The sequence below is a fragment of the Lepus europaeus genome, chromosome 4 (genome assembly GCF_033115175.1).
Source record: "Lepus europaeus isolate LE1 chromosome 4, mLepTim1.pri, whole genome shotgun sequence".
Classification (NCBI taxonomy): Eukaryota; Metazoa; Chordata; class Mammalia; order Lagomorpha; family Leporidae; genus Lepus; species Lepus europaeus.
The window spans coordinates 108,205,937-108,230,828 of NC_084830.1; the positions used below are offsets into that span (position 1 = coordinate 108,205,937).

Here is a 24,892-nt window from a genome sequence, read left to right on the forward strand (position 1 = left end):
CTCACACTCTCAAAGTGAGGCCTGTGACGCTGGCAACATGGGCACCACCCTCTGCTCGCTCTGCCCACATCCTCGGGGCCCTGCCTCACTGGGAGGAGAAGCCCAGCCCTCCCCCCACCCCTTCCTTGCTGCCTCCTCCTCTCGCTCTCCCCTCCCCCATTCTCGACATACTTTACCATGCAGATGCAGCCGATTCACAGCCCAGGCGTTTGTCCACCTGGGTTCCCTCTCCTTGCCTCTGTTCCCTGCCAGCCTCTTGGGAGGAGGCATTCGCATTCACCTGCTTCACCCACACCGACCTGGGCCCTTCTTCCTTTCCCCGCACTCTCTTCTGTACAGGAGCCAACCACACGGCGATAGATAGGCTGTATTTTCCAGGTTCCCTCTTTCTTTTTTTTTCTTATTCTCACGCGAATGTACGTCTCCATCAGAAACCCCACCAATGCTATAAAATTCTGAAGTGGCTCCGGCGTCCTACCTCTGCCGGCTGTGGATTCCTCGTCATGCCCACTCGTTAACTGAACTGGCCCAGGAGGAGCCCCAGAACCCTGGACTTTGTTCTGGGATTCTGGAAATAAAGACTCTTTGTCCTCAAGAAGCTGACAGTGAGTGTAAACCAACCCTGGTCCCACCTGGATTTTGCGTGGCACAGGTGCTGCGATTGTACGAGGTGTGGCCTGTGCTCTGAGGCCAAAGCGGGCCACCTCTCCCTGTCCCGGGCCACAGGGCCTCCAGGGTCAGGTGTAAACAAAGCCTTCAGCTGAACCTTGAACTCTCACCGCTGCAGCTCCCTGAGCAGAGCTTGTGCGGAGCACCCTGCGTGGAGCCGCAAGCCGCAGGAAAAACGGTGGTACAGTCACACCCACCACTCCCAGGAAGAACGATTTGTGTCTCGCACCCCCCATTTCATTTTTCTGTATGCTCCCAGTCTGAATCTTCATGCTTTATCTTGTGTGGCCTTTAATCTCCGAATTTTAGCTAAGTTCCTAGGTCCAACCTATGGACCTCAAAACGAGTGGACAGGTGCATGATCAGTGCCTACCTCCTGTTTACTGCCGACCTCAGCACTAATTGAGTCCCGCTCGCTCAACCCCGTTCAGTCCACCACAGGTAACAGCTAAAAACCGACAAGAGACAGGAGGTCATTCCAGGTTCAGAAAGGTCTGTCTTGGTGAGTAAACCAATGTTCCTTCTGATAGCAAAGCATAGTATTGAGTTGTGACAAAAAGTTGAACTTCTCTGAAATCAAGTACCATTGATATTGGAAACATTCTCAAATATTCAGTATTAGTGAACCGAATAAATAAAACACTACATTACAATAAAAATGAAGACTTTAAACATAGATGTATCGGGGGCTGGTGTTTATTAATCAGTGGCTATGTGGGTTGTTTCCAGGACGGGGCTATTATGAATAAAGCTGCTATGAACACTGAGTCTGGTGTCTTCTCTTAGGTGGATAGCTAGGTGTGGATTGTGAGGCCATAAGTAATTTTATATTTAACTTTTTGAGGAACCTCAGACTTTTGCAAAGAGACTTCACCATTTTATATTCGCACCTGCATTGTGTGAGGATTCCATCTGTCTACGTCCCAGCCAGTATTTGTCATAATCTGTCTTTTTTGGACATAGTCATCCGGTGGGCAGGAAGCAGTAACCCACTGTGGTTTTCATCTGAATTTCCCTGATGAACATCTGTTCGTGTGCTTGTTGACTGTTGGTATATCTTCTTTGGAGAAAGAGCCATGAGTATTCTTTGCTCATTTTTCTTGGATTGGGTTGTTTACTGTATTGTAGATGTTCTTTACAAATATTGAATGCAAATTCTTTGTCAAACTTGCAAACATTTTCTGCTAATCTATTTCTTATCTTCTCATTTTCTTGTTTTAGTTTTTTAAAGATTTATTTATTTATTCGAAAGTCAGAGTTACACAGAGAGAAGGGGAGAGAGAGAGAGAGAGAGAGAGAGAGAGAGAGAGAGGTCCCCAATTGGCCACAATAGCCGAAGCAGTACCAATCCGAAGCCAGGAGCCAGGAGTTTTCTCCAGGTCTTCCCACATGGGTACAGGGGCCCAAGGACTTGGGCTGTCTTCTACTGCTTTCCCAGGCCATAGCGGCTTTACTCGTATGCCACGGTGCTGGCCCCATTTTCTCATTTTCTTAATGATGGCTTCCCCCAACCCCAGCTCTATTGACATCTGATTGATAAATAAATTTGTATAAATATAATGTTTAAAAGGTGATGATGTGATATATATATATATATATATATATATATATATATATATATATAAATCACAAATAGTTAACACATCTACCTACTGGTGCCTTTTAAATGTAGAAGTTTTTCTTTTTGATGTATTTTATTTGATTAATTTATTTTTTAATCGAACCATACCATTGGTGTTCCATCTAAGAAATCTTTGCTTAGCCCAAGCCTTTGAAAATTTTTCCCTATGTATTTTTCTTAAGGTTTTATTGCTTTGGCTCTTACATTTAAGTCAATGCTCCACTTTGAGTTGATTTTTGCATATGGGTGAGATAGGGCCCAAGTTGTTCTTTTTGCCTGTGGGTTAGTAGTCATTCCAGTTATTAATGTCATGCCATTGCCTAGAGTTAATAGTTATTCCAATACTGTTCAACAGACCGCCCTTTTTCCCAGGGAGCTGTCTTGGCACCTTTTTCAAAGACCCATTGACCATGAGTGTGCGGTTTTATTCCTGGACTCTCAAGTTTGTTCCACTGCTGTCTCTGTGTCAGCCCCATGCCAGGACCACACTGTCTTGACAACTGTAGCTTTATAGTGAGTTTGAAAACAGGGAGCAAAGATCCAAACATTTTGTTATTTTTCAAAAATTTATTTGGGGGGTATTCTAGATATTTTTAATTTCCAGCTTGTATATATTTTAGGGTCAGCTTGTCAACTTCTGCTAAAAAAAAAGCCTTCTGGAATTTTTATAGGGATTGTGTTGAATTGATAGTCCGATATGGGGAGATTTGCTACCTTAACAACCTGAAGTTTTCCAATCTAAGAACATGAACTCTATCTACCTGTTTAGACCATCTTTGATCTAAATACCTTAGTAAAGTTTGCACTTCTTTTTAAAAATTTTTAAATTTTTATTTATTTTAATGCTTCAACAGATTTATTTACTTATTTGAAAGGCAGAGTTACGGGGGGGTGGGGGGGTGGGTGGTACAGGGAGAGAAAGAGAGAGCTCTTCCATCTGCTGATTCACTCCCCAAATGGCCACAACTGCCAGAGCTGGGCCAGGCTAAAGCCAAGAGCCTGGAATTCTATCTGGGTTTCCTATGTGGGTGCTAGGGTCCCAAGCACATGCACCATTTTCTGCTGCTTTCCCAGGCACATTAGCAGAGAGCTGGATTGGAGGTGGAACAGCCGGGACATAAACTGGGGCCCATATGGGATGATTGTGTTGGCTTAAACCACTGTGCCACAACACTGGCCCCCAGTTTATTTATTTTCATCTACTTGAAAGGCAGAGTCACACACACACACACACAGAAAGAGAGAGAGAGAGAGAGAGAGAGAGAGAGAGAGAAAGAGAGAGAGAGAGAGAATATCTTCTATCCATTGTGTTACTCTCCAAATGCCTGTAATAGCCAGGGCTGGGGCAGGCTGAAGCCAGGAGCCAGAAACTCTTTCCAGGTCTCCCACATGGGTCGTGGCTGGCAAGGGCCCAAGCAATCGAGCCATCATCTGCCACCTCCCAGGATACATTAGCAGGAAGTTGGATCCACGGCAAAGTAGCTGAGACCTGAACTGGTACTCTGATATGGGATGAGGATGTCCCAAGCAATAGCCTAACCCACTGCACCACAACACCCACCCCTAATTCTTGCATTTCTTTTGTTAGATTTATTCTTTCTTTTTAAAAAAGATTTATTTATTTATTTATTTGAAAGTCAGAGTTATACAGAGAGAGAGGGAGAGACAGAAAGGTCTTCCATCCACTGGTTCACTCCCCAAATGGCAGAAATGGCAGGAGCTGGGCCAATCCGAAGCCAGGAGCCAGGAGCCAGGAGCCAGGAGCTTCTTCTGGGTCTCCCATGCGTGTGGAGGGGCCCAAGCACTTAGGCCATCTTCCACTGCTTTCCCAGGCTATAACAAAGAGCTTGATCAGAAGTGGACAGCCAGGACTAGAATCGGTGCCCATTTGAGATGCCGGCACTGCAGGCAGTGGCTTTACCCACTAAACCATAGCGTCAGGCCCTGTTAGATTTATTCTTAAGCATTTTCTTCTTTTTAAATGTTATATGAATGGACTTTATGTATTCATTTAATTTCATTTTCAGATTGTTCATTGCTTGCATATAAAAATAAAATTGATTTATATATAGTGATTGTACAACCTGGGATCTCATTATGCTCATTTTATTCATTTTTAAAAATTACTCCTTTCTCATATTTATTTAAAATATTTATTTATTTAATTGAAAGGCAGAGAAATAGAGACAGACAGAGAGATGGAGAGAGATTGCCCATCTACTGGTTCACCTCTCAAATGGCCACAGAGCTGGACCAGGCTGAAGCTGGGAGCTGGGAACTCCATCCAGGTCTCCCACATGGGTGGCAGGGACTCAAGTACTATCACCTGCTGCCTCCCAGGCCATACATTAGCAGGAAGCTGGAATTAGGGGCAGAGCCAGTACTTGAACCTAGGTATTCTGATGGAGGATGTGGGCATTTTAACTGCTGTATGACACACCTGCCTCCAATTAGTTCTTTTTTTTTGACAGGCAGAGTTAGTGAGAGAGAGAGACAGAGAGAAAGGTCTTCCTTTCGTTGGTTCACTCCCCAAATGACCGCTACTGCTGGCCGGCCGGTGAGCTGCACTGATCTGAAGCCAGGAGCCAGGAGCCAGGAGCCACGTGCCTCTTCCTGGTCTCCCATGCAGGCACAGGTGCCCAAGCACTTGGGCCATCCTCCACTGCCCTCCCAGGCCACAGCAGAGAGCTAGACTGGAAGAGGAGCAACCGGGACCAGAACCCGGTGCCCATATGGGATGCCGGCGCCACAGGCAGAGGATTAACCAAGTGAGCCACGGTGCCAGCCCCCTCCAATTAGTTCTAATAGATCCTTTAGGATTTTCCACATACAGGACAGTGTCATCCGAGAGTAAGGATGGTTTGACTTCTTCCCTTTCAAGCTTGGTGCTTCTTTGGACTTCCTTGTGCCTGAGAGGCTTGTTCCTGTTGGGGGGACAACTGTCCTGCCTCTTCTTCGCCTGCTTAGGTGTTTACTCAATGTAAGAGGGGCCTTACTAAATCTGAGCCTCTTGCTCACTGCCCTCCCCATCCACTGCTCTCCCTAATGCCTTTCTTCTGTTTCTCCTGTGGACACACACACACACACACACACCGAGACTGTAGAATGACATCGGTCAGGGAAAGACCACATATCCCATGATGGATCCTTCATCCTGGTTGGTGTAAGTGCTGTCTGTGATGCTCACACAGTGATGAGATCACTAATGATGAACTTCTCAGAATGTCGTTAAGTGACGTGACCTACGTCATAACGTCACAGAGCTCATGCAGAATGGAATTAGGTTTACTTTGCTGCAAAAACATTTTGTGTGACTTTTCAAAAATAAACTTCTAAATAAAAATCTAAAATTTTCACTGAATTATGTTAATGCCCATTCATTGCTCAATAATTAACATCCTCCTCACCATCCCCTCACTGCACCCCCGGCCACCCAATTGAAGCAAGCGCCCCCAGAAAGTGTTAAGAAACAGGGTCTCTCTGAACTCCCACATGTATCTCAGCTTGCCCCAGAATTAGGAGCTGGGAATGCAGCTGGGCTTGAGATGATCCCAGCCCTGGCAGAGAGGGGGTTGAAGTGGAAGGAGCCCCAGATTGGGTCCAGTCCTGACCCTGAACTTCAGAGCCCAACAAAGCCGAGCCAGGAGACTCAGGCTTCAGAACCTGGGCTCCCACCTCTGTCAGCTGGGCTGAGGGAGAGCCCAGGGCGGCAGACACTGCCCTGTCTCAGTCTCCATTCTTTATCAGCACATCCAGCACACGAATCCCTCCGCGCAGGTCAGGTGCCCACAGAGAATGCCCTTAAAATGTGCTTGTTCCCTCCCTCTCCTGTCTCCCGCCCCTGCCTTGGGAACCGCTTTGCACCCTGTTCTCGTCCTGAGTGATGAGATCATTGGGTTGCCCCTCCCCCACTTAGAGGCCAAGGCCCTGGTAGAGGTTAAACTGTGTCCCCGCAAAAGATCTGAAATCCTAGTGCTCATTGCCTCTGCATGTGACCTTCTTTGGAAGAGGGGTGTTCACATAATGACAGTAAAGCGAGGTCATCCAGGGCCTCATCCACTCTAATGTGCTCCTATGAGAGGGAGAAACTGGGACACGGAGACACACAGGCACACAGGGAGAGCCCCGCGTGAGGACGGAGGCGGCGCTGGGGTGAGGCATTGCTGCCACCACAATCCCACCCAGAAGCTGGGGGACAGGTTTTCCCTGTGTCCTCACCAGGAATCTGTCCAGCCAGCACCTTGACCTCCACTGTGCAGCTTCCAGAACAGGACAACCGTCACTCTCTGTTGTTGAAACCACCTAGTCTGTGGTCCCTGGGAAACTCACACAAGCCCTTGGAGGATGCATCAGGCCAAAGCGAGCAGCCCAGCCACAACTTGGCAGATCCAGAAGCACCTGGCCCTGAGCAAGCCCACCCAGGCCTCCTCCTTGCCTGCCACGGAGAGGGATGAGTGAGCCAGTGAAGGCATTGGAGCACTGGAGGTGTGACTTCACTCTCAATGGGTGGTCAGACCCATTGAGGTCAAGGCCAGTGAATGACTCATTTGTGCAGTGTGGCTCAGTGAGTCAGGGAAGCCCAGGCAGAAAGCCCGAGTTTGGGGCCTATTTCCTCTAGCCTTTCCTTTGGAACCTAGAGATAGCCCCCTAAATGGAGCAGCACACCACCCTCCTGCCACACCTACTGTGTGCTGTGGAGAGATAAGGACGAAGAGCTGAGAAAGCCGAGAGATGGAACACTTGCTCTGTGCCTTGGATGAGTTCACTTCTCTGAGTTTGGCTTCCTCCTGTCTTCACTTGGAGGCTGTTGGGGTACTGAGCTCACAGGGTCAGGGTCAGGACCCTATCAGAAAATTAATATAAGGGATTCAGCAAAGCACCAGGCTTTGCCAGGCTCACAGCAAGTCCAATGACTCCAACTCACAGTGGAGTCCAATGATTATTCTTTTTTTGACAGGCAGCGTTAGACAGTGAGAGAGAGAGAGACAGAGAGAAAGGTCTTCCTTCTGTTGGTTCACCCCCCAAATGGCTGCTATGGCTGGCGTGCTGCGCCAATCTGAAGCCAGGAGCCAGGTGCTTCCTCCTGGTCTCCCATGTGGGTGCAGGGGCCCAAGCACCTGGACCATCCTCCACTGCCTTCCCGGGCCCCAGCAGAGAGCTGGACTGGAAGAGGAGCAACCGGGACAGAATCCGGCGCCCCAACCGGGACTAGAACCCCGTGTGCCGGTGCCGCAGGCAGAGGATTAGCCTAGTGAGCCGCGGCACCTGCCTCCAGTGATTATTCTTTTTTTTTTTATTTTATTTTTTTGACAGGCAGAGTGGATAGTGAGAGAGAGACAGAGAGAAAGGTCTTCCTTTTTGCCATTGGTTCACCTTCCAATGGCTGCTGCGGCCGGCGCATCTCGCTGATCTGAAGGCAGGAGCCAGGTGCTTCTCCTGCTCTCCCATGCGGGTGCAGGGCCCAAGGACTTGGGCCATCCTCCACTGCCTTCCCGGGCCATAGCAGAGAGTTGGCCTAGAAGAGGGGCGACTGGGATAGAATCTGGCGCCCTGAACCGGACTAGAACCCGGTGTGCCGGTGCTGCAAGGCGGAGGATTAGCCTGTTGAGCCACGGCGCCGGCCTCCAGTGATTATTCTTAACAAGGACTGCCCCAAAGTAGGCACAATTAGGATGCACAGCTTGCGAGTCTTCTCCGTGATTCGGAACATAACCGCTGGTAACGTTTTCTACGCCTTGACCCAGGGACAAGTCTGGAAAACACAAACAATGGTCTCATTGGTTTCTGCCAACATTTATCACTCCTGTAATTCTAAAAAACAAATGATATCTCAATTCATACTCCTGTGAAGAAGAGGAAGAGGAAGAATAAGAGGAAGAAGGAGAAGAAGAGAAGAGGAGGAGGAGGAGGAGGAGGAGCCAGCAGAAACTCTGCTGTCATTTCTCACCGGGCTGTCAGTTCCCCTAGCAGCTGGGGTGCGGCTGGGGGCCATCCTGGGGAGTCTGAGAGCTTGGGTCAGGCCTGCATGAGTCACCAAGGCCCTGCTGTTCCTGGTCCCTTCCCTGCACAGTTGGGTCCAACAAACCCTGCTTTGAGGTTTGTGCTGGGAACCAAGACAGGCAAGAAACTATGTCCCTGCTCCCAGGCTAGTGGCAGAGAGAAAAATGCACTGCTCCCCACAATGCATCTTTAGGGGGTACTGTCCCTACAACAAACCATCCCTACTACACTGGTCAGTAGGCATGAGGGTTGTCCCCATTTTATGGGGGAGAAAACAAGGCCCCAGGAAGAAAGTGGTATCTCCCTTCATCCATTCATTCATTATTATTTTAATTGTATATACTTATGGAGCACATTGTGGTAATTCTGTACCTCTATTCAGAGGGTGAGGATCAAATCAGCTTAGTTAGCATTTCCATCTCCTTACACATTTGAAGAAACATTTTTACTTAACGCTTAATCGTTGCACCTATCTATGGGGTACGGTGTGACATTGCAGCCAGTGTATACGATGTGTCCTGATCAAGTCATGATCCTCACCGTCCCACTTCTGAGGATACATCCCACGTTCCCGTTCACAACAGCTAAGGTATGGAACCTCCAGACAGTGCTTTTTTTTTTTTTTTTAAAGCATTTTTGATGGTGTTTCTTTTTTCTTCCTTCCTTCCTTCCTTCCTTCCTTTCTTTCTTTCCGTCTGTCTTTTTTTTTTTTTTTTTTTTTGACAGCCAGAGTTAGACAGTGAAAGAGAGAGAGAGAGAGACAGAGAGAAAGGTCTTCCCTCTGTTGGTTCACCCCCCAAATGGCTGCTATGGTCGGTGCTCTGCACCGATCTGAAACCAGGAGCCAGGTGCTTCCTCCTGGTCTCCCATGCGGGTGCAGGGGCCCAAGCACCTGGACCATCCTCCACTGCCTTCTCGGGCCACAGCAGAGAGCTGGACTGGAAGAGGAGCAACCGGGACAGAATCTGGCACCCCAACCGGGACTAGAACCCGGGGTACCGGTGCCGCAGGTGAAAGATTAGCCAAGTGAGCTGCGGCGCCGGCCCAGACAGTTCTGTTCTGCATCAGGTTTTGTTTTTTTTTTTTTTTTTTTTTTGACAGGCAGAGTGGATAGTGAGAGAGAGAGGCAGAGAGAAAGGTCTTCCTTTGCCGTTGGTTCACCCTCCAATGGCCGCCGCGGTTGGCACGCTGCGACCGGCGCACCGCGCTGATCCGAAGGCAGGAGCCAGGTGCTTCTCCTGGTCTCCCATGGGGTGCAGGGCCCAAGTACTTGGGCCATCCTCCACTGCACTCTTGGGCCACAGCAGAGAGCTGGCCTGGAAGAGGGGCAACCGGGACAGAATCCGGTGCCCCAACCGGGACTAGAACCTGGTGTGCCGGCGCCACAAGGCAGAGGATTAGCCTAGTGAGCCGCGGCGCCAGCCTCTGCGTCAGTTTTTACATCTCCAGGTGGATGTGTCCCTCTCGGGGTGGCTTTCCCAGCCATGTGAAGACACCTGTTCTGTCTGCTTCCCAGTTTATAGCCTGCTGCTTAGCACCTCAGCATTACTTGTCTATTGACAAGTTTGTTCCCCACCAGGAGGTACACTGATGGAATGACCCTAGCATCTGAATTCTCTTTTCTTAAAGATTTATTTTATTTATTTGAAAGACAGAGTTACAGAGAGAGGTAGAGTCAGAGAGAGAGGTCTTCTATCCGCTGGTTCATTCCCCAGATGGCTGCAACAGCCGGAGCTGTGCCGATCTGAAGTCAGGAGCCAGGAGCTTCTTACGGGTCTCCCACGTGGGTGCAGGGGCCCAAGGACTTGGGCCATCTTCTACTGCTATCCCAGGCCATAGCAGAGAGCTGGATCGGAAGAGGAGCAGCCAGGACTAGAACTGGCGCCCATATGGGATGCTGGTGCTTCAGGCCAGGGCGTTAACCCGCTGCGGCACAGCGCCGGTCCTGCATCTGAATTCTTGTCCATCTTAAGCCTTTACTATATATTTTACTGGATCTAAAACATCATTAACCCTAAGTTCTCCTCATTAATTTATACACTATTATGAAAGAAAAATGCCATCAATTACAACGGCAGTTAACAGCGGCAAGCTTCTGATTCTGTCACATTCTACTTTGAAAAATGTCCAGATATGAAAAATGTGTCTTTGACACAATAAAATACATGTGGAAAGCAATTGCTGCTTTTAAATATGTCCTAGAGGAAGATTTTTGTAAATATCTGTATAATGAAAGCAACAACAATGTTTACTGAATACTTACTGTGGGCCAAACATTGTTCTAGAGTGCTTTACAACCCAGAACTTTTATCAGGGGTTGGCAAACCTTTCCTGCAGAGGGTTGGGGTACATATTTTAGGCGTTGGGACCCTCCAGTCTCTGTCCGCTCACTTCCCATCACAGTGTGGAAAGAAGCCACAGATAATGCCTGAATGAACAGATGTGGCTGAGTGCCAACAAAACCATCTACAAACACTGAAACTTGAATTTCATGTAACTTTCACTCCACAAAATAGGTTTCCTTTGATACTTTGCCTAGCTATTAATCATTTTCTTTTCTATTTGAAAGGCAGACACACAGAAAGAGATCACTGGTGGCCGGCGCCGCGGCTCACTAGGCTAATCCTCCGCCTTGCGGCGCCGGCACACCGGGTTCTAGTCCCGGTCGGGGCACCGATCCTGTCCCGGTTGCCCCTCTTCCAGGCCAGCTCTCTGCTGTGGCTAGGGAGTGCAGTGGAGGATGGCCCAAGTGCTTGGGCCCTGTACCCCATGGGAGACCAGGAGAAGCACCTGGCTCCTGCCTTCGGATCAGCGCGGTGCGGCGGCCGCGGTGGCCATTGGAGGGTGAACCAACGGCAAAGGAAGACCTTTCTCTCTGTCTCTCTCTCTCACTGTCCACTCTGCCTGTCAAAAAAAAAAAAAAAAAAAGAAAGAAAGAGATCACTGGTTCAGTCTCCAAATGCCTGCAACAGCCAGGGCTGGACCAGACTGCAACCAGGAGCCCAGAACACTTACCGAGTCTGCCACGTGGATGACAGGGACCCAACGACTCCAGCGCAGTATCTGCGCCCTCCCATAGTGTGCATTAGCAGGAAGCTGGAATTGGGAGCCAGTGTCTGGACTTGAACCCAGGTCCTCCAGTATAGGACGTGGACATCCCAAGCAAGGGCTCAACCAGTGCGCCAAACAGCCCTTCCCTAACCATTTAAAATGTAGACCACTCTTATCTTGTGGGTTGCACCAAAAGTGGCAGTGGGCTAGCCTGGCTCATGAGTTTCTAGTTTCTCCCTGTCTCACATGATCTTCCTCTTCTTCTTTCTTTTCTTTTCTTTTCTTTCCTTTTCTTTTCTTTTCTTTTCTTTCCTTTCCTTTTCTTTTCTTTTCTTTTCTTCCCTCCCTCCCTCCCTCTCTCTCTCTCTCTCTCTCTCTCTCTCTCTTTCTTTCTTTCAGATTTATTTGAAAATCAGGGTTAGAGAAAGAGAGAGAGAAGGATCTTCGAACCACCGGTCCACTCCCCAGATGGCCATGATGACAAGCACTGGGCCAGGCTGAAGCCAGGTGGACATCGGGGGCCCAAGAACTTGGGCCATTTTCTCTGCTTTCCCAGGCCATTAACAGGGAGTGGACTGGAAGTGGAGCAGCTGGAACAGGAACTGGAGCCCACGCGGGATACCAGTGTCACAGGCAGGGGCTTTAACCTGCTGCGCCACAAGTCCAACCTTTCACATGATCTGCTTGCCAGCCCTACAAGACAGATACCATTTTTGTTCCCATTCTACCAATGAGAAAACTGAATCTCAGAGAGGTGAGGTAACTTGTCCAAGGACACACAAGCTGAGATTCTCACCTAAGTGTCTAACTCTGTAGCTGGTTTACATCAATCCCATTACCCTCAATATGGTTCTTTAACTTTTTTTAAAAAAATCTTTTTTCTTGGTTACAAAAGTTACATATCTGTGTCAAAAAATTCAAATCATACAGCTTTACTGGAGAAAATCAAAAGAGCACCACCCTCCAGAGAGAAACAGTATTACGGGTTTGGACATAAGCTCACACAGTGCTGATCAGAGTTAGAATGTACTGAACACAGTATGATCTGGAACAAGTTGCCTAACCTCTCTGAGCCCTTATCTCTCACACGAGGGGGCTGGATGACATGACACGGCTCTGTCAGCTCTCCTGGGCTTCATCCCTTTGGAAGGATTGTGCAACAACAGCTGGCTCCGTCCTGACCACTCCAATGTGGGGGGTGGGGGGTGCAGTCACCCCCTGCGAGCCCAAGTGGCTGCTGCATCTCTCCAACCTGCGGCTCCTCTAATCCCCCGCCCTGCATGGCTGTTGAAAGGCAGCAAGGTTGCCAGGACCTGAGTCTGGGGTCCTACGAGGCTCTAGGCTTCTTCCCCCAGGGCTGGAGCTGGAGCTGGGGACCACTCTGCCCAGTGAGGCGAGACCCAGGCGAGCGGGCACTCAGGCTCCCGCCAGCGCTGCCTGGGACAGGGCACACAGAGGCCGAGGCCTCCATGGCCCCGGGCTTTACACGCCCCAGTGCCTGGGCCCAGCTGCCTCTCAAGCAGACGGGCCCTGGGTCTGGAGCTGTGTCTGGGGAGTGCCGGCTGTGGAACCTTGAGCATATCCGCTCACTGTCTCCTGTTTCCTTGCCCAGAAAATAGGGACGACAATCACAGAACCACTGATGAGCTCATGAAGTGGTATCTGTAACGCACCTGGCACAGAGGTGAAGCTTAATCCGTGTCAATTTCGGGGACCGTCATTTCACAAACTGTGGACCTACTACCTGCGGGGACTGCATCAAAGGTGGGTGGGGGAACAGAAAGATGAGACAAAGTTGCTGCCCTTGAGCCTACAAGCTTGCAACCCTGGAGGAGTCAGACAAAGACCTAGGTGACCTTGACACAATTGGAGCGTTTGGACAAGGTCCCCCAGCAGGTTCAGAACGAGGCTTCCTGGAGACTGGAAATTCAGCAGGTCTTGGAGGATGGGGAGAGGGGAGAGGGGACGGCACTCTGGCTGGGGCCTGACCTGCAATGGGTGAGGGTAGGAGAGGACCACAGCTTTCAAGTGGCACAGGCCCACTGAGTTCTCTTGGAGCACGACTGGAAAATCAGGGTGTGGGAGGGGCAGGGGCAGGGGGCTGTGGGTTTGGTGGGAAGTGGTGACTCTCAGCAGGTCCTGAGCAAGGGGAGGAATCACGACAGCCCAGGTGGGAGAGATTCTCACACAGTGTTCCACCTAGTCCCAGAGAGAAGGGCCGCACTCCCAGGGTGCAAGTGGGGAAATGCTGAGCCGCCTGTGCAGGCCCACAAGGCCCACGCTGAGCCAGGGCCACTTTCTGATGGCCATCAGTGGGAGCGCCACCCTGCTTTCCCGTGACCCCATGGCAGATCCGAAGTCAACTCTGAGAGCAGGGTTCGGCCAGGGATTGCAGGCCGGTGCCAGCCTGGGCTACACAGCCCTCCAAGACGTGATTATCACAAGGGAGAGAGGGAGGGCTCAGTGAAGGGAAGGAACTTACTGAAGACCACATGGTGAGGCCTTGGCTTCTGGGGGCATGCGCGGCCCTACGTCCTTCCCACTGCCTCATACCGCCTATAGGCTTCTGTCTTAGCACATCTGGAACCAGGAAGGGCCCAGCTCAGAGACTCCCATGAGTCAACGCGGGCTGATTCACCCTGCTTCATACCCTCCCTTCAGCCAGGCTCTTGGTGCCAGCCCCTCGCTCTCTCTGCAATCATTGGAGGCCAGGTTACGGGGAGCCTCTGCTTAGCTCCACCCCTAGCCAGGAGCAGCGTCTCCACAGCCTGGATTGGGAGCCTCGGTGGCTACACCTTTACCACCTGGCTCTAGGCAGGTGAGCCATGGATGTGCCCCATCGTGAGAAGGAGGGACCTTTCTCTGAGCTGGCCTGTGTCCCTCTCCCAAGCCGGTCTAGCTTCTGCGGCCAGACCCTGAAACGCATGAGAACTGCTCTGCTGGGAAGGGGAAAACCAAGATGCTGAGTGAATCACAAGGAGAAGCGGTGCGGGAGGGGCTGGCTCCAGCCGCTCTCATCCGGGGCCTCAAGCCCTCCACAAAGTCGGCTGGTACGGACCCACTGAAGAGATGTGAGCTTGCAGCCTCACTTGGGGATAAGAAATCAAAACGACCCTGGGGTTCACGCCAGCTTTTTGTACCCTTTCCAGCAAGGGATGAGAGGGAAAACTCAAGAGGCCCGCAGACTCCCAACTCGAGGGCTGGACTGTGCCACGACCACTGTGACATTTGTATAAAAAGGGGCTCTTTTTGAAACATTTGGGTAGAGGAATGTAAAATGAATGCTCTTGGTTTTAAAAAAAATTGGGACGGATCAAGTTGGTATGCAGAGAAAAGTCAGCAGCCCTAACATTCTGTGATTCAACGCAAAAATATGTTGAGTTCCTCAGCTGAAGTAGAATAAACAAACAGAGGATTCAATTTTTTCTTCTTTCTCGCCATCTTTCCCCTCTTATCTGAAGCCTGCTTTGCTGTTGTCCTGGGCCAAGGGTCCAAGGTAGGTGGAACATCCGTTGAACAAACATACGTTTCTAGAAGCATCCGAGCACAAAGTCTCTGCATGGCACTTGGCACAAGCTACGCTAGGCAAAGGGAGAAGCTGCCTCTGGCGTTAGAACCCACAGAGGGACAACACAGGCTGGCGGCGAACACCCCTCCCCCAGGAGAGCAGAGAGGAAACCGCAGAATGTTCCCGACTCTGCACTCGGCCGGTGGCGCAAGGTTTGTTTGTGGACCCGACACACCGCTGTCGCCGCGAAGGCGGCTCTGCTGCCCGGGGGGGTGGTCAGCAGGGCTCGGGGCGCGCGTCCTGCAGCCGCTCTCCCCACGCGTGGCTGGGTTTGTGAGCTGGGGAGCGCTGGGCGGACGCTCCGAGGGCGCACACTGGGGCCGGGGGTGTGCAAAGCCAGGGCCCCGGGGGCCTCGGCCTCGAGCCAAGGTAACGCCCCCTCCCCAGGCGCCGACCCGCGCCCCGTGCCCCGGGCTTGCCGGCCCGCGACCTGCCTTCCTCTGCTCCATCCTCCTAGGGACTACGTGACCAGAGGAGCTGTCTGTCCCGTGGCGGGGATGGGGGGTGGGGTGGCTCACTGGACGCCATTGTTCTTGCTCAACGTATACAAAGTTCTTTCTTTCTCACTCCGGCCTCTCTCCTGGTGGGGACGCCATTTCCAGGGACAGAGCTGTTCATTCCCCGCCACCCTCCCCGGTCCACATCGTGAGCTCCTCTCCGCCTACCCCCACCACGCTGGCCGTCGGGACCCCGGCAGCCCGGCCCGTTAGCGAGGACAGGAGGCGAGCGGCCGAGAGGACCCAGCGGCGGCGCCGAGGCAAGTGGCGGAGGTCAGCCTTCGGCTGGCAGCGCGCCCCTGTCCTCCCGCGGGGCGCGGACAGCCGAGCCGAGCCGAGCCGGCCGGGTCTCTGGGGACGAGCCAGGAGCAGGCCGGCGCTGGGGCGCGAGCCAGCTCGCGGCGAGCGCACCCCGCTCCGAGGCCGATGACGTCTTTGCCTCTGGCTCCGGTGGCGCCGGGCCGGGCCGGGCGGGTGACGTCACCACCCGGTCACGTGGCCGCCATTCAAACAAACAAACCCCGCTCCCCCCCCCCCAGCGCGCGCCAGCCCCGCCCCGCCCCGCCCCCGGAGAGGCCGCATATAACCGCGCTCCCCGGGGCCGAGCTCGCCGAGAGGGACGACTGGGTTGTAGGAGAGGCGGTGCGCTCGCCGGAGCAGGGACGGGCCCGGGAGCGGCGGGAGAAAGCCCGGGTGGCTGCCGTCCCGCGTGACGCCCCGCGCTCGGCCCAAAGGCAGCGTCTTGTTCCGCGCCCAGAGAGTCGGGGTCGGACTTTTCCTCGAAAGCCGCCGCCGCTCTGCCCTTGGCGTCCGGGGACAGACAAAGGGCGCCGGAGCGACGTGCACGCTGGGGGCTCTGAGGCCGGCCATGGTCATGGAGGTGGGCATCCTGGACGCCGGAGGCCTGCGGGCGCTGCTGCGGGAGCGCGCGGCGCAGTGCCTGGTGCTGGACTGCCGCTCCTTCTTCGCTTTCAACGCCGGCCACATCGCCGGCTCCGTCAACGTGCGCTTCAGCACCATCGTGCGGCGCCGGGCCAAGGGCGCCATGGGGCTGGAGCACATCGTGCCCAACGCCGAGCTGCGCGGCCGCCTGCTGGCCGGCGCCTACCACGCCGTGGTGCTGCTGGACGAGCGCAGCGTCGCCCTGGACGGCGCCAAGCGCGACGGCACCCTGGCCCTGGCGGCGGGCGCGCTGTGCCGGGAGGCGCGCGCCGCGCACGTCTTCTTCCTCAAAGGTACGACCTCGGGGCAGCGCTGCCTTGCCGGGGGCGGGGGGGCCCTCGGTCCTTGGCTCTCTAGTGGGGGCGGGGAGCCGGCGGCGCCCCAGTCCCACCTGGAGCGCATGGGCGCGGCGTTGTGGCTCCGGGGGCTTGTCACGCCGGCTTTGTCTGGCCCTGGGAACAAAGACTTGCTTGGGCCTTAGCGATATGAACTTGGAGCGCCTGGTGGGGTAGGGGCTTTGTGGGAAGGGGCCTTGGCTCAGCGATGCTGATGGAAGCAAACCTTCCTCTCTCTGTTGCCAGGAGGTTATGAGGCGTTTTCGGCGTCCTGCCCAGAACTGTGCAGCAAACAGTCGACCCCCATGGGGCTCAGCCTTCCCCTGACCACCAATATCCCGGACAGCGCGGAATCCGGATGCAGCTCCTGCAGCACCCCGCTCTACGATCAGGTCAGTGGGGCCCCGTGCCAGAGGGGAGGAGCCGGGGCCAGCGAGGCTTGGAAGAGGGTGCCCGTGAGAACGTGGAAAGTGACCTGCTGCTTTATTTATCACAGGGGACTTGGGGACACTCGGTGTGCCCTTAAGTGGTGCGGTGGCGCTGAGTGTCTGATGCATGGCACTACAGAAATGAAGTGGCTGGTGCTTAGGCCCCTGTTTGCTTATACTCCAGCAGCAGCAGCAGGGGTACTGAGAAGTTCACCCGCTGACTTTTCCACTGGGGAGTTTTTGTGGGTGTGGGCGCTGGTGGTGCCCTGGAGCCGGCCTGAGCAGTGTTTGGGTCTTTCTGCCTCGCAGGGTGGCCCGGTGGAGATCTTGCCCTTCCTGTACCTGGGCAGTGCCTATCACGCTTCCCGCAAGGACATGCTGGATGCCCTGGGCATCACGGCCTTGATCAACGTCTCCGCCAACTGTCCCAACCACTTTGAGGGTCACTATCAGTACAAGAGCATCCCCGTGGAGGACAACCACAAGGCGGACATCAGCTCCTGGTTCAGCGAGGCCATCGACTTCATAGGTGAGTGGAATGGACGCCCGGCACTGCTGCTGCCTCCCCGTTTGAACCTGTCTGGCGAAGGACTTGGGTGCTGCTCTTCTGAGCCATCCACCAGACATGAACTGTCCATCTCGGGGGGACATCATCCTTGCAGAATGAGGACTTGATGTCCTACCCTGCGCATGAGCAAACCGAGGCGTGGCAAGTGGACTTGCCCAGAATTCAACCTGCTAAGTGGAGACACCCCGTCTGGGTTTAGTCCCTTGCTGCCCCTTTGCATGGTGCCCTCCATGATAGCATAAGTCCATGGGCTAGCGTAAGGTGACACTGGCCGTTTGGGTAGGACACGTGTGACGTTGTTCTTTGACGCCCTCTGCCTGGACTTGGGGTCCCTCTCCCGAGCTCTCTAGTAAGCAGCCGCACATTTTGTTTTCCAGACTCCATCAGAAATGCCGGAGGAAGGGTGTTCGTCCACTGCCAGGCGGGCATCTCCCGCTCTGCAACCATCTGTCTCGCTTACCTCATGAGGACTAACCGCGTGAAGCTGGACGAGGCCTTTGAGTTCGTGAAGCAGAGACGGAGCATCATCTCCCCCAACTTCAGCTTCATGGGCCAGCTGCTGCAGTTCGAGTCGCAGGTGCTGGCCCCGCACTGCTCGGCGGAGGCCAGCAGCCCCGCCATGGCTGTGCTGGACCGCGGCACCGCCACCACCACCGTCTTCAACTTCCCCGTCTCCATTCCTGTACACCCCACGAACAGTGCCCTGAGCTACCTTCAGAGCCCCATCACCACCTCCCCCAGCTGCTGAGAGGCCGGGGCGGGGCTAGGAGCGCCACCTCCACCTCCACGTGCGCCCGGGACTCCAGGCTTCCTCCTTGGGTGGAGAAAGGCAATGACTCCGGGGAGGGGGCTCACGAGTGCACACTGGGCCTTATTTATGTAACGTCACCTGGCTTCCACTGGGCTCCTCTGCAGTGGTAGCGGTGACGGCAAGATGCGTGTCGCACCCAGCACACGGGGACCAATGTGTAGTGGGTACATCAAGTCCCTCCGACAAAACAGGGCAGGAGAGGAGGACTGTGTGAGCCCGTGTCTTTGTTGCTGGCCCCTGTTTTTTGTAGAAATCTTCGTGCTTGGCACACCTACCAGTATTACCATTCCTGAAGACGTACACATATGAGACTGTCCCTTATTTATTTTTGTGTAGGTGGTCCGCCTTCACACACGTCAGTGTCTACTTCTAGAAGAACCAAATACCTCAATTTTTGTGTTTTGAGTACTGTACCGTCCTGTAAATAGACCCAGAGCAGGTTGTTTCCAGCACTGATGGAAGACACCAGTGTTGGCTTTTTTGTTTGTTTTTTTCTTTTTTTTTTTTTAGTTGCCAACAGTTGTATGTTTGCTGATTATTTATGACCTGAAATAATATATTTCTTCTTCTAAGAAGACATTTTGTTACGTAAGGATGACTTTTTTATACAACAGAATAAATTATGGCATTTCTATTGAAATCTCAAGGCTTTTATTTCTTCGGCAACCTCAGCCAGCTCCTCTCCTGCAAGTGAAATAGGGAGGAATTTGGATGAGGGTCTGATCCTGTACCCCTCCGTGGCCACTCGGTCCGTGAGGTAGCTGAGTTGTAAGGGAGGCGGACAAGAGGTCTGTCGGGAGATATCAGCGTTGCAAGTCTTACTAGAGAGGGTGAGAATGCCCCGTTCCCTTTTTAACAGTAGTGTCATCTGCCGTGTCACCTGGGATGCCCTCGTGTCCCCACAGCCACTTGGCCTGGGTTGCCTTTTCTTGGAATACCATTCTCAGGATGATATAAAAAGTCTCCCTCCACTCTAGGCTGTGTCTAAGCACTTGGCATAGATCACACGTGTTCTGACTGCGAGGCGGTGTGTGGCACCTGCCCCCAGAAAAACAGCCCAGTCTGAAGATAGGGAGACCCAGCCTAGCTCAGTGGCCGCAGGGGAATCAGAACCTGCTGGTCTGTTTTGTTACCTGATTCTTTGAGTTTTGGGTTTTATCACTCAGTCTCACGTGCTTTTGTAAAGACCTTCATTTCTATGAAAATAATATTAAGTGGCTAAAAAAAATCCAAGCACTATAAGCAAATAGAATGCAGATAAATCACCAGCCAGACCCTCCCCCCCAGCATGACCATTGTTAGGGCTTGGGAGGCTGTTGATGCCAACAGTTCCGCAGCCTGGCTCAGGGGGTGAAGGCTCAGTGTTTGGGGCGGCTGCCTCCTCCTGCTCACTTGGTAATCTGATTTCATAATGTTGATGCAGAAGAGAGGTGATTAAGCTTGACTTGCTCTAGGGTGATATTCTGAATTTGTACTCTCTCTTGCTCAGCAGAGAAGCTGTAATTGACTACCAACCCATAATCCAGCCTGTAATGTTGAATTAAGTAACCACCAAGCTCTCTCGGGTTACTACAGGCCCTTTTAGGGCCTGCTTCCTGCTGACTTGTGCTGGATCAAGTGTTAGAAGCAGAGAGGGAGATACCCCCTTCAAATTAGCTAGCAATGCTCTGTGCCGTGGTCCTGGCCTAGGTCCTGATTCCAGATCTTGACACTGACCCCGGTGTCCTTGACCTTTCTCCGTGGGTCTACCCCCGGCTGCTGGACTCCGGGGCCGGAAAGGTCTCTGTGTTCTAAGAACTTGCCCTGAGCTTGTAGGCTCATTTCCTCAGCTGGGTTGGGTTTCCAGTCTATGGCAAGTGTGTTCATTCTTTTCAAAACAAACCGTACCCGATGTTTTTATCGAACCCTAGAAATTTACTATCACAAACGGCTCCCTTCGTGGAAATGTACCGGGGATGGTGCCTGTGGCAGATGCCGTGGCTGACTTCCCTGTGGGCTTGGGCCTTTGCTTTCTGCTTGGCAGGCATCGGCTGAGCCCAAATTAATCTCCAGTGTGATCTACTTAGTGGAAAAATACAGCGACTGCCTCAGGGATCTGCCAGTGAAAATAACTAACTCACTTCTCCCAGCTCAATCCACTCACCCTCATGCCAGCCCCGAGAGCCAGGCAGAATAACCCTCTTTGCCTGGGTGTTGGATATGCTGTGCCCAGGGCCTCCGGACAATGTCACATACGGCATGAGACTGTTTTCGTGGGACAATGACGTAGGACCTCAGTATTGAAACTCTTAAACGGTCTCGTAGTGAGAGGTGGAAGCAAAGACAATTTCATCACTTAATACTGGGAACGTGGCGATGACGGCTGTCAGTGGTGGAGCAGGCACTGCATGCCACTGAGCTGCGTGTTTTGCTTGCGCTTGCATTTAACTTCTAACAGCAACACCCATTTCACAGAGCAGGAAACTGAGGCTCCCAGAGAGGCACCCAAGGTTGTGTAGCAAGTGCAGGGCATTGCAGAGATGAGAACCCAGGTGTGAAGGGAGACGGGAGACCAAGACGTCACTCAGCCAGAAGGCAGCATGATAGGGTGAGGAAGCGTGAGCTTTGCAGCCAGGCGGACTTTGCCAGTTTCACCACCCTGCAAAAGCTTGGGGTGGGAAAGCTCTGTCTCCCTTTGGGCTTCGGTTTCCTCCTCCGTACATGAAGACAATAAAATCCACTCCACTTGTGAGGAAGAAATGTGCTCATTAGTGTAGGGAAGCCCCAGTCCTGGCGGTTGTCAGGGTCAGCTCCTCGCTCTGTGAAACATCCGATGTGCAAGGTGAAGGTGAAGACGTAGCAGTGCCCACTCGGTGTTGCTCTGGGCTTTCTGGGCAGCCATGATTTCCTTAGGATGCTTCCAGCCGGCAATGCCTCCACCACATCCTCTCCTTTCTTTGGAATTTTGCAAATCACAGCGAAAGCTCCTGGCATCCACCTCCCTCTCTCTGGCCCCTCTGCGGATGACATCATGGTGCAGTACACCTTTAAGATTATATAAATCTGTGATCCTACAGTGGCCACCATCGCCATGGTAACGCGGAGGAGTTTCCTCTTGGTGAGGAAAGCTGTCATGTCACTTCCTGCTGCTGACAAATCAGTTTAGATTAAAGTACGGTGGAGGGGGAGGGGACGGGGGGCCTCTGAGAAGTGCTGGCTTCGTGGTTTCTGGTTGCTGTACACAGAGGCAAACAATGCTCCCGAGGACGCCTGGCCCCACCCTGCACCCAACCAGCGTGAGCTCCCTGCTCAGGGTTCCCACACCTCACCCCCGCCCACCCTGGGCGCAGCCAGCTCTCCCCCAGCTGTTTTTCTCCGCAGGTTGCGTTCTACGGAGCAGGTGGGAGGGCTGTCCTCTCTGGGGACTTTTCTAGGGCTCTGCAGAGCACACCTGTTCCAGAACCGCCTCTGGGTGTGCAGCAGCCTGTGTTGCCCTGAATGAGCTAAGGAGGTGCATTCCAATGCCCTGGCCAGTGTTAGCAGTGTTACAGTGTTGACCCCGCTGTGCCCTGCTTAGGAAAACACCTGCAAACCACCCTTTTCTGAACTGTAGCTTTAAAAAAAAAAGATATATTAATTTATTTGAAAGGCAAAGCTACAGAGAGGCAGAGGTAGAGAGACAAGTCTTAATCCACTGGTTTACTCCCCAAATGGCTGCAATGGTCGGAGCTGGGCTGATCTGAAGCCAGGAGCCAGGAGCTTCTTCCAGGTCTCCCATGCGGGCGCAGGGGCCCAAGGACTTGGGCCATCCTCTACTGCTTCTCCAGGCCATAGCAGAGAGTTGGATTGGAAGTGGAGCAGTCTGGACTCGAACCGGTGCCCATATGGTATGCTAGCAATGCACGTGGCAGCTTTACTGGCTATACCACAGCCCTGGCTCCTGAACTGTGGCTTTTTAAGCAAGACGGCAGGCCTACTTATTCCTTCCTTCCTTCCTTCATGCAGGCATTTAACAAATATTTGTTGACTCTGTAGAGACCCAGGGATATTGTGGTTTAAGAGCAAGTTCCCAATGCTAAGTCGTTAACAATGGGATGGGGGGGTACTAAGTAAGGATGAAAGCTGGGTGGAGGGCATACTCAAAGAGGGACTTCTCAGGGAGGCCTCTCTGACAGTGACTGGCTGGACTGAGACCCAAATAACACAGCCCAGTTGCTCATTTGAGACATGAACTGGGAAGAAGTTTCCAAACCAGGAGGGCAGCAAAGACCCGAGAAGGAGCTCTGCGCGCTGCAGCATAGAGCGCTTGACTTGGAGTCAGCGACAGTGAACTCCAGTCCTGATTCTGCCACTTGTAGCTGTAAGGTGCACGCTTAGGTTCCTCCTCTGTAATAAGGTCCGATCTGTAATAGGGCTCCGAAGCCCCCCACGGATGAAATGGAAGGCAGTCACCTCTGGGTACACGAGAGAGGCTTGGGCAAGGCTCAGTGTCTCCCTGTGACTCAGCGGAGCCCCATTCTGTCACCCGAGCAGCAGCGACTCTCCCAGGCGCCCTGGCAAAGAGAAACAGAGAAGTGGGCAGTGTTGCCAGCGCGATGACGCCCAGGCCTGCATTCGTCCATGCTTGTCTCGGGGCCGTCAGAGCTTGTTTGGAGAAGTGGCCTGGGCACTGAGATCATCCGGCTCTCTCCCCCTCCCCACATCCCCCACCCCGACCTGGGCAGGGCACTTCCGTGCCTGGGCCTCAGTTTCCTCTTCTGCAGGCAGCACCCAAGGGGAACCTCGTGCAGCCGTTTGCCTGCCCAGCCAACAGCGCTGAGCTGCGCTCTGTGCACAAAGGCCCGGGATCCCTGGAGCTCACTTGGGCTGATCCAGGAAGACCAAAGCAGGAGGAAGCAGACTCCTTTGGAAAGGGTCAGCACGGGGTCCCCGGCTGTAGAGGTGTGTGGGGGCGAACGATATGGGGTGGGGGGGAGTGCTGCTTCTCACAGGACGAAGACCTGTCGGGGCATCACAGACTCCTGGCCTGGGGACCTACCCTCCTCTCCAAGCCCAGGCAGTCCCCTGCAGCGGGCTGCACCACAGAGAGGGAATTTAGAAGTTTCGCCAAAAGGGTGACTATCTGGCACAGCGGTTAAGATGCTGCTGGGGATGCCCACATCCCACATCGGAGTGCCTGGGTTTGGGTCCTGGCTCTGCTTCTGTCTCCAGCAACCTGGACTGTAGCAGGTGATGGTTCAAGTACTAGGGTTCCTGCCACTCAAGGGGGAGACCTAGATACAGCTCCTGGCTTCAGCCTGGCTCAGCCCTGGCTGTTGTGGACATCGGAGGAGTGAACCAGCAGATGGAAGATCTTTGTCTGTCTCTCTGCCTGTCACATAAAAATATAATAATGGTAAATAAATACAAAGTATGAATTCAAAAAGATAGAGGCTGCACCAACAATGACCCCAAGCACTCATTCACTGCTTCAATAAACATATATTAGATAGCCATGGTTTGTGAAACACTCTGTGGATGTCAGAATTGTGTAGAATCAGGAGAAGTTCTGAGATTCTGTTCCATGTGCCCAGGACAGAACCAATGTCTGGGTGACCTTGTGTGGGCCATTTCTCCCCTCAGTGCCTCAGTCTTCACAGGTCTAAAAAGGAAGTAGTCGAAGTATCTGCTTTGCATGGTGGTGTCAAGATGAACTTGTGCATATAACATGTTTGGCAGCGCGCGTGACTCCTGTAACAATAAATGTTAGCTATTTTCCCATCATTGTCCTATTTATCATCATAAGGGAAAATGAAAGGAGGAAACAAATGCGTATTGACAGCTATTAAAATGAAGTCTTGCCCCAGCAGAAAGAACGGGTCATCAAAGAAGGAGGCGCCTTTCTCTGAAGGGAGGAAGGAACCTCCACTGTAATGTGGCCTTGACTAAAGAAGTTCAGAGTTGGTGAACTCAAGAGGCTTCCATAGCCATGACAGCCTCGGGTGATTACTGACGTCATAAATAAGAGTGTCAATTGTTAAATCAACAACGGGAGTCACTGTGCACACGCTCCCCACGTAGGATCTCTGTCCTTAATGTATTTTACTATGAGAGTTAACGATAACACTACTAGTCGAACAGTACTCTATATCTTGTGTGGGTGTATGGGTGAAGTCTGTTGAAATCTTTGCTTGGTATGTACTAAGTTGATCTTTTGTATATAAAGTTAATTGAAAATGGAACCTGGTGAAGAGTGGGATGGGAGAGGGAGTGGGATATGGGAGGGCTGCAGGAGGGAGGGAGGTGGGGGGGGTGGAAACCACGGGTGCAGGGACCCAAGGATTTGGGCCATCCTCTACTGTTTTCCTAGGCCATGGCACCCTGCACCCGTGTGGGAGACCCAGAAGAAGCTCCTGGCTCATGGCTTTGGGCTTTGGATCAGCA

At 52.7% G+C, this 24,892-nt stretch overlaps 1 protein-coding gene across 1 annotated transcript; it reads left to right on the forward strand.

The window, feature by feature from the left end:
- Positions 1–16,047: 16,047 nt before the first annotated feature.
- Positions 16,048–19,131, forward strand: DUSP1 (dual specificity phosphatase 1). The gene is made up of 4 exons (XM_062188683.1): positions 16,048–16,641; positions 16,930–17,075; positions 17,421–17,640; positions 18,057–19,131. The coding sequence occupies exons 1-4, from the start codon at positions 16,275–16,277 to the stop codon at positions 18,425–18,427; spliced, it is 1,104 nt and encodes a 367-aa protein (XP_062044667.1). The 5' UTR covers positions 16,048–16,274; the 3' UTR covers positions 18,428–19,131.
- Positions 19,132–24,892: the final 5,761 nt, after the last annotated feature.

Coding starts and splice junctions, on each gene's coding strand:
- DUSP1 (XM_062188683.1), top strand. CDS start 16,275: ATGGTCATGGAGGTGGGCATCCTGGACGCCGGAGGCCTGCGGGCGCTG. Junction 16,642..16,929: donor GCACGTCTTCTTCCTCAAAG/GTACGACCTCGG, acceptor CTCTGTTGCCAG/GAGGTTATGAGGCGTTTTCG. Junction 17,641..18,056: donor CGAGGCCATCGACTTCATAG/GTGAGTGGAATG, acceptor TTTGTTTTCCAG/ACTCCATCAGAAATGCCGGA.